The following is an 8,964-nucleotide window of genomic DNA, read 5'->3' as shown; positions in this document are numbered from 1 at the left end:
TGGTTCACCTCAGAACACTTCAGTTACCAGGGTAACCGGGATGATGATACCAACAGGGAAGGGATGCGTCCCAAATGGCACCCTATTCCCTATATAGTGCACTACTTTTGACCAGAGCCCCATAGAGTTCTGGTCTAAAGTAGTGCACTATATAGGGAATAGGGTGCCATTTGGGATGCGGGCTAGATTACACTTTATGGCTCTATTTTATTGTTTGGGGGGAAAAAAGCACGTCTCATCTCGCTGTGGGTGTGACACACTTCTCCCGGTGCGCTGCATGTCTCCACCTGAATCACATTTCTGGTATGCGCGTACTGAAACCATAGAGTGATTTCAATGTTACACATACAACACACGCTAAGAACATTACCCACGAAACACACACTAAGAACAATACACACGAAACACACGCTAAGAACAATACACACGAAACACACACTAAGAACAATACACACGAAACACACGCTAAGAACAATACACACGAAACACACACTAAGAACAATACACACGAAACACACGCTAAGAACAATACACACGAAACACACACTAAGAACAATACACATGAAACACACGCTAAGAACAATACACATGAAACACACGCTAAGAACATAACACACACTAAGAACATTACACATAAAACACACGCTAAGAACATAACACATGAAACACACGCTAAGAACATAACACATGAAACACACGCTAAGAACATAACACACGCTAAGAACATAACACACGCTAAGAACATTACACATGAAACACATAGGCCTTCTCACAGAGGAAATGCTTTATTTAATATTCAAAACAACACCATGTTGAATGATCTATTTACACGATTTAAAACCATTATTCCAAACCGTTAACTTTGTATGGTTACATTCATAGAATGTATAATTTCTTGGAATCTTTATACGCTAGAAGATTTGTATAGTAGTTTGTTTAAAAACCTGTATGGATTGGATGCATCAATAACAGCCTCACCTAAAACACTACGGTAAAGTAATAAGCTTGACTTTATTTAACTCTGTGCTCTGATAGCTTCTATCCAGTCCATCCGCTCCTGTCTGCTGGGAGCCTGGATGTAGTAGTGAGTATCAAACTGAGTGATGATCTTCAACAGGTTACCTTGGACTTTACCCTTCACACCTGTGTGAGAGTGAGTGAGAGAGTGAGTGAGTGAGAAGAGAGAGAATCAGCCTCCCCAGACTGACTGACTCACTGCTCTCTCTCTGGGTCATGTTCAGGAAGGACAAAACGTTTTGAAACAGAATGAAACTAGTTGGGTACAACCTGAACTTCAATGAGAACATTTGGATAAAGATGTTTTTACTAGTGTGCCCTACTGAACTCAACCCGTGCCTGTCACAGGCCAGTCCTATTGTGTTGTCAGCCACACCTTTACTGAAGCAAGACAGCTGTATCTTAGGGCTGTCTGAGAGAGAGAGTGACTCAGTGTGTGTGTGTGTGTTGTGTGTGTGTACGTGTGCATGTACGCGTGCGCTCGTTTGTGTTTGTGTGACTCACCTGAAGGAACACCGTTGTCGTCCAGAGCAGAGACCAGACAGCCTCGGAGAGAGAACCCGCCCACGGGACTGATGTCATCCTGATGTCATCAACAAGTGACATAACACAGGAAGTGGATGAGACGGAACACAAACAACATGATGTCAATAGCCACAGAAGAAGACTGAAGAGAACGAGAACCTGTATGGAAAGATAGCCTGTGTACCAGTTTATTTGTGCGTTCTTGCCATAGCACAAATAGACACAGAAGAAGGGTGAAGAGAATGAGAACCTGTATGGCAAGATAGCACAAATAGACTTGTACCCAGGCTATGGCAAGATAGCACAAATAGACTGGTACCCAGGCTATGGCAAGATAGCACAAATAGACTGGTACCCAGGCTATGAGTATATAGCTATAGTCTACAGCCATGTCACCTTACTGGGGTCCTAGTAGTGAGGGTAACCAATAGTCACTCACCTTACTGGGGTCCTAGTAGTGAGGGTAACCAATAGTCACTCACCTTACTGGGGTCCTAGTAGTGAGGGTAACCAATAGTCACTCACTTTACTGGGGTCCTAGTAGTGAGGGTAACCAATAGTCACTCACCTTACTGGGGTCCTAGTAGTGAGGGTAACCAATAGTCACTCACTTTACTGGGGTCCTAGTAGTGAGGGTAACCAATAGTCACTCACCTTACTGGGGTCCTAGTAGTGAGGGTAACCAATAGTCACTCACTTTACTGGGGTCCTAGTAGTGAGGGTAACCAATAGTCACTCACCTTACTGGGGTCCTAGTAGTGAGGGTAACCAATAGTCACTCACCTTACTGGGGTCATAGTAGTGAAGGTAACCTGGCTCTGATCGCAGCACAAACAGTCGAACCTTCCAGTTCTTTCTTTTGTGTCCCTGTATTAAAGGAAGACAGGAGACATGAATAACCAAACACATGGTATGTAGTGTGGTTATGAGTGTGGTTATGAGAGCAGAGTTGAAGCAAAGAACAAACACAAAGACTAGGGCACAGCCAACCACAGATAGTTTGGGCTGATTGGCAAAGACTAGGCTACATCCAACCACAGATAGTTTGGGCTGATTGGCAAAGACTAGGGCACAGCCAACCACAGATAGTTTGGGCTGCTGATTGGCAAAGACTAGGGCACAGCCAACCACAGATAGTTTGGGCTGATTGGCAAAGACTAGGGCACAGCCAACCACAGATAGTTTGGGCTGATTGGCAAAGACTAGGCAACAGCCAACCACAGATAGTTTGGGCTGATTGGCAAAGACTAGGCAACAGCCAACCACAGATAGTTTGGGCTGATTGACAAAGACTAGGCTACATCCAACCACAGATAGTTTGGGCTGATTGGCAAAGACTAGGCAACAGCCAACCACAGATAGTTTGGGCTGATTGGCAAAGACTAGACCACAGCCAACCACAGATAGTTTGGGCTGATTGGCAAAGACTAGGGCACATCCAACCACAGATAGTTTGGGCTGCTGATTGGCAAAGACTAGGCCACATCCAACCACAGATAGTTTGGGCTGATTGGCAAAGACTAGGGCACAGCCAACCACAGATAGTTTGGGCTGCTGATTGGCAAAGACTAGGGCACAGCCAACCACAGATAGTTTGGGCTGATTGGCAAAGACTAGACCACAGCCAACCACAGATAGTTTGGGCTGATTGGCAAAGACTAGGGCACATCCAACCACAGATAGTTTGGGCTGATTGGCAAAGACTAGGGCACAGCCAACCACAGATAGTTTGGGCTGATTGGCAAAGACTAGACCACAGCCAACCACAGATAGTTTGGGCTGATTGGCAAAGACTAGGGCACATCCAACCACAGATAGTTTGGGCTGCTGATTGGCAAAGACTAGGCCACATCCAACCACAGATAGTTTGGGCTGATTGGCAGAGACTAGACCACATCCAACCACAGATAGTTTGGGCTGATTGGCAAAGACTAGGCCACATCCAACCACAGATAGTTTGGGCTGCTGATTGGCAAAGACTAGACCACAGCCAACCACAGATAGTGTGGGCTGATTGGCAAAGACTAGGGCACAGCCAACCACAGATAGTTTGGGCTGATTGGCACAGACTAGGCAACAGCCAACCACAGATAGTTTGGGCTGATTGGCAAAGACTGGGGCACAGCCAACCACAGATAGTTTGGGCTGATTGGCAAAGACTAGGGCACATCCAACCACAGATAGTTTGGGCTGATTGGCAAAGACTAGGCCACAGCCGACCACAGATAGTTTGGGCTGATTGGCAAAGACTAGGCAACAGCCAACCACAGATAGTTTGGGCTGATTGGCAAAGACTAGGCCACATCCAACCACAGATAGTTTGGGATGATTGGCAAAGACTAGACCACATCCAACCACAGATAGTTTGGGCTGCTGATTGGCAAAGACTAGGCCACAGCTGACCACAGATAGTTTGGGCTGCTGATTGGCAAAGACTAGGCCACATCCAACCACAGATAGTTTGGGCTGATTGGCAGAGACTAGGCAACAGCCAACCACAGATAGTTTGGGCTGATTGGCAGAGACTAGACCACAGCCAACCACAGATAGTTTGGGCTGATTGGCAAAGACTAGGCCACAGCCAACCACAGATAGTTTGGGCTGATTGGCACAGACTAGGCAACAGCCAACCACAGATAGTTTGGGCTGATTGGCAGAGACTAGGCAACAGCCAACCACAGATAGTTTGAGTTTTTCTCACCTGTTTCAGTAGATAGCCCCTTTTCAGGACTTTCCCACTTAGTTCCATGGCTGATAGGGAAGTCTCAGCCTTCACACTGCCTCTTTTCTTAAAGTTCTCTGACTGGGAGAGACAACACGGACACATTCACAAGGAAATACAGTAGGACATCTGGTTTAGACACTGTCTAAAGCACAACAGTACATGTGAATCAATCAGTGAATCAGTCAGTGAATCAAACAGTGAATCAGTCAGTGAATCAATCAGTGAATCAGTCAGTGAATCAGTCAGTGAATCCATCAGTGAATCAGTCAGTGAATCAAAACGGTGAATCAAAACAGTGAATCAATCAGTGAATCAGTCAGTGAATCAGTCAGTGAATCAATCTACCTTCATGGAGAGAAGGGGTTACTGCTATAACTAGGGACAGTCACTCACAAAGCTGTAGAGAGCAGTGGAGTCATCCAGGAACTGCTCACTGAGTCCATGGCTGCGCTGAGCCTCAACGCTCCTCAGACCTACAGGGCGTAGGAAACCTTCCTCCAGGACGGCCGAGGACAGAGTCACAGCCTCTACACGGGTCAGAGCCAGCTGATTGAACACCAGCCAGTCCACCACCGCAGAACCTGGAGAGAGAGAGAGAGAGAGAGAGAGAGAGAGAGAGAGAGAGAGGGGGGGAAGGAGAAAGAGAGGGAGAAAGAGTATGAGAGAGGGGGAGAGAGAGAGAGAGGGGGGGGGGGGGAGAAAGAGAGGGAGAGAGAGAGGGAGAGAGAGAGAGAGAGAGAGAGGGGAAGGAGAAAGAGAGGGAGAGAGAGAGGGAGAGAGAGAGAGAGAGAGAGAGAGAGGGGGAAGGAGAAAGAGAGGGAGAGAGAGAGAGGGAGAGGGAGAGGGGGTGGGAGAGAGAGAGAGAGGGGGAAGGAGAAAGAGAGGGAGAAAGAGTATGAGAGAGAGGGGGAAGGAGAAAGAAAGGGAAGGAGAAAGAGAGGGAGAAAGAGTATGAGAGAGGGGGGAGAGAGAGAGAGAGAGAGAGAGAGAGAGAGAGAGAGAGAGAGAGAGAGAGAGGGAGAGAGAGAGGGAAAGAGTATGAGAGGGAAAGGGAAGGAGAAAGAGAGGGAGAAAGAGTATGAGAGAGAGAGGGGAGAGAGAGAGAGAGGGAGAGAGAGAGTGAGAAAGAGTATGAGCGAGAGAGGGTGGGAAGAGAGAGAGAGAGAGGGAAAGGGAAGGAGAAAGAGTATGAGCGAGAGAGGTGGGGAAGAGAGAGAGAGAGAAGGGGTAGAGGGAGAAGGAGAGAGAGAGAGAGAGGATCCACAGCATCAGCACCACTGTCATTACATCCATACACAACAATCTCAGAGATCCCCTCCACCAACAGCACCAACAGCAGTAGTATGTTCAACTGGGATCACATACACACATGTCTGTTAAGTGGGATATACACTGAGTATACAAAACATGAAGAACTCTTTCCATGACATAGACTGACCAGGTGAATCCAGGTGAACGCTATGATCCCTTATTGATGTCACTTGTTAAATCCACTTCAATCAGTGTAGAATGAAGGGGAGGAGACAAAGGATTTTTAAATATTGAGACAATTGAGACATGGATTGTGTATGTGTGCCATTCAGAGGGTGAATGGGCAAGACAAAAGATTGAAGTGCTTTTGAATGGGGGTATGGTAGCAGGTGCCCCGGTTTGTGTCAAGAACTGCAACGCTGCAGGGTTTTTCATGCTCAACAGATTCCCATGTGTATCAAGAATGGTTCACCACCCAAAGGACATCCAGCCAATTTGACACAACTGTGGGAAGCATTGGAGTCAACATGGGCCAGCATCCCTGTGGAACGCCTGACACCTTGTAGAGTCCATGTCCCTGACAAATTGAGACTATTCTGAGGACACAAAGGGGGGTGCAGCAACTCAATATTAGGAAGGTGTTCTTAATGTTTGGTTCACTCACTGTATGTCAGGCTGTGTGTCAGAGCGTCTCACCTGAGAAGCAGTTGCTGTAGGAGCTTCCCTGTTCGTTGTGGCTGGTCAGCTTGATGCCACTGTGGACATCATACATGGAGTCCACTACCTGGCTGGGAGAAGGAAGGACAACACACCATGTCAGCTGGACACAATTCACCTCTTAGCTCTTCCCCTTGGCCCTAACCCTTTAGCTGGAATGGCTTCACTACTGACCAGGTGTGTGACTGTCTTTATGGAATAGCTTCACTATTGACCAGCTGTGTGACTGTCTTTATGGAATAGCTAAAGACTTCACTCATGTGACTAATAGACTAAATACAACCAAGCAGGCAACGTTATTACAACCAGTTTCTAAAAATCAAATCAAATCAAATCAAATTGTATTTGTCACATACACATGGTTAGCAGATGTTAATGCGAGTGTAGCGAAATGCTTGTGCTTCTAGTTCCGACAATGCAGTAATAACAAGTATGTAACCATGTAATCTGGTTGTAATAACGTCATTTTAAACCGTGTTGACGGTTGGGGAAAGTCTTTCAGCCAAGGCTCCTAAAGTGTCTCACTTCAGGCTAACGCTGTGTAGTTGTAGTGACCGGTGCCCAGTGGTTTTAGACTGGCTCGGGGTAGGAGAGTCAGCTGGGCGGAGCTTCTCCACCGCTGCACCGATATCCGCTGCCCATTGGTCACGCTCCTCCCGAGAACACGCCTCCAGGAAGTACTCGGCAGAACTCTTGGTTTGCAGTTTGAACACCAGCTGAGGTACAGTAAACAACAAAGAAGACCAACGGATGATGTTGAATTCCTGAAGATTACATCTTAACCCCAAGATGATATCATGATGCGTCCAACAGCATCGAGAGATGTATCCAACACACCTTTGAAAACTATGAAAAGCGCACTGTATCTACGATGATAGCGTCAAGTGGTCTAAGGTTGAAACTACTCTAATTTTAAAAAAAAACTATTTATGACGGGATGTCCCCGGGCCTTGCATTCTCTAGTATGATTTCAGCAGGAAGCAAAAAGCTGGGCTGGGCTCAACAGAGGTGAGACACTCCCACTTCGCAGCCTGTTTTCGACAATACAACACGTAATCTATTGACACATCTAGCGATATATCCTCAGGGCAACAGTTTCAGAGACATGAACAGCATACACTATATAATGCTATTCTATTAGAATAGAATCATAATTCTAGAATATAATCATAAATTCTATAATATAATCATGATTCTGTTCTAATCACATAGATCAGCATTATAACCATGATGGAGTTATAATATGTAATTCTATGATTTGATTGCTGTTCAATAGCCATAATGTCACTGATTCCAGAAGAGGTAAACGTAAAAGGGGCTTGTACATTAACTCACCGGGCGGTTGTCATACTCCAGAAACGGACAAGAGATTTTACAATCGGTCAACATGATCCTCCCGCGTTGACAGGAGTCTCTCTTCCCTCCGTCATATTTATAGTAGAGCAACTGGTCTGGATAGAGTACAAACCAGCGAGCCTTCCAGTTGTGAACTACATGGCCCTAGAGTTACAATTAGAAAATATATATTCATTAAAATGCATTCTATGCATTTTATAACTACTTAGTTAAAACAATGTTATAACACATTTATGAATAATAGTCAAATGAAATGCGCGTCATGTGGACATATAACGGTTTATTTATTCTTACCCGTTTCACAAGGAATCCCTCTTTGAGGATAGGGTTCTTCTGATCTTCTTCCATAGTCAGTCAGTTGTTCTACCTCAACTCGGGTCTCGAAGCATGGTTTATCTCTCACCTGGCTGCTGCGTCATCTGGTACACACCCAGCCAGCACAGAACTCTCAGAACATCGGAATGCAGGAAAAACTCTGTGGCACCAAGTCAAATATGTATATATGATCCCCTCTTTCCACAAAGGGCTTCTCTATTTGACATATAAAGGTACATTCCGATTAAGTCGACATATGCAGAGTATAAGTGAATCCAGTCTCCGCAAAAATCAGGGACAGTAATGAGTATCGTCGGTTACATGCAGACAATAATAGGCACATGAATATATTAGTTCGACGTAAACGTTTTACATGCTTTACAAAAAGAACAATTTCCCTAATAATCCTGTTTACATGATCACTTCTGAAATCAGGTCTGGTGGGAATGTAAATAAACGTTCTACCAAGTTTAAGAATATCGAATCATTAGTGTGCATGTAAACGTACTCCTTTCCTTTGTATTTCTATCGCGCTGTAGTGCAGGTATTTAGCGCCTCGGGTTAAATACGGCCAATACAACATCTTGTTTGTGGATCTGCTCGCGACAGAGAACGGCAACCCAAAGGCAGGCAGATGGTGAATATTAAGTCGTTTCATCTTACTGTCCAAAGGGAATGTTTTCAGCAGGCTATACACTCCTATAGTCACTTGACACCTGGATCACACCGAGAGAGGATTGTTGCGCAAAATGGTCCTCAACATTCACCTTCTGCTACCATTTCTGCCAAGCCGTCTATGCATACAGTTTGAATGCACACAGTTTGAGCATACAGTTTGAAGCATACAGTTTGATGCACACAGTTTGATGCACACAGTTTGATGCATAGGTTCGATAAATCCAACCTATGCACCACACAGAGCGCACTGCAACTGTCTCTGCAACGCAACACTGCGAGGCAAACACAGCGTTCCATTGGAAATGAATGTACTGTTCTGGTGTACCAAAAATGAAAAAAATTATTGTTTGGTGTGATCTAGGCGTTACTCTTAGTGACGT

At 45.4% G+C, this 8,964-nt stretch overlaps 1 protein-coding gene across 1 annotated transcript; it reads right to left on the bottom strand.

Moving 5' to 3' along the window:
* Positions 1–769: 769 nt before the first annotated feature.
* On the bottom strand, positions 770–8,451 carry plek2 (pleckstrin 2). The gene is made up of 9 exons (XM_036955363.1): positions 7,886–8,451; positions 7,571–7,735; positions 6,761–6,951; positions 6,215–6,306; positions 4,661–4,848; positions 4,244–4,345; positions 2,326–2,409; positions 1,522–1,600; positions 770–1,143 (listed from the first exon to the last, which is right to left on the bottom strand). The coding sequence occupies exons 1-9, from the start codon at positions 7,937–7,939 to the stop codon at positions 1,016–1,018; spliced, it is 1,083 nt and encodes a 360-aa protein (XP_036811258.1). The 5' UTR covers positions 7,940–8,451; the 3' UTR covers positions 770–1,015.
* Between the last annotated feature and the right edge of the window lie 513 nt (positions 8,452–8,964).

The sequence above is a fragment of the Oncorhynchus mykiss genome, chromosome 19, assembly GCF_013265735.2.
Source record: "Oncorhynchus mykiss isolate Arlee chromosome 19, USDA_OmykA_1.1, whole genome shotgun sequence".
In the NCBI taxonomy this organism is placed as follows: domain Eukaryota; kingdom Metazoa; phylum Chordata; class Actinopteri; order Salmoniformes; family Salmonidae; genus Oncorhynchus; species Oncorhynchus mykiss.
Note: the sequence above shows the minus strand (reverse complement) of the source record. Positions and strands in the feature narration are given on the sequence as shown.

Coding starts and splice junctions, on each gene's coding strand:
- plek2 (XM_036955363.1), bottom strand. CDS start 7,939: ATGGAAGAAGATCAGAAGAACCCTATCCTCAAAGAGGGATTCCTTGTG. Junction 7,736..7,885: donor AGGGATTCCTTGTGAAACGG/GTAAGAATAAAT, acceptor TTGTAACTCTAG/GGCCATGTAGTTCACAACTG. Junction 4,346..4,660: donor CCACTGCTCTCTACAGCTTT/GTGAGTGACTGT, acceptor TGTCTCTCCCAG/TCAGAGAACTTTAAGAAAAG.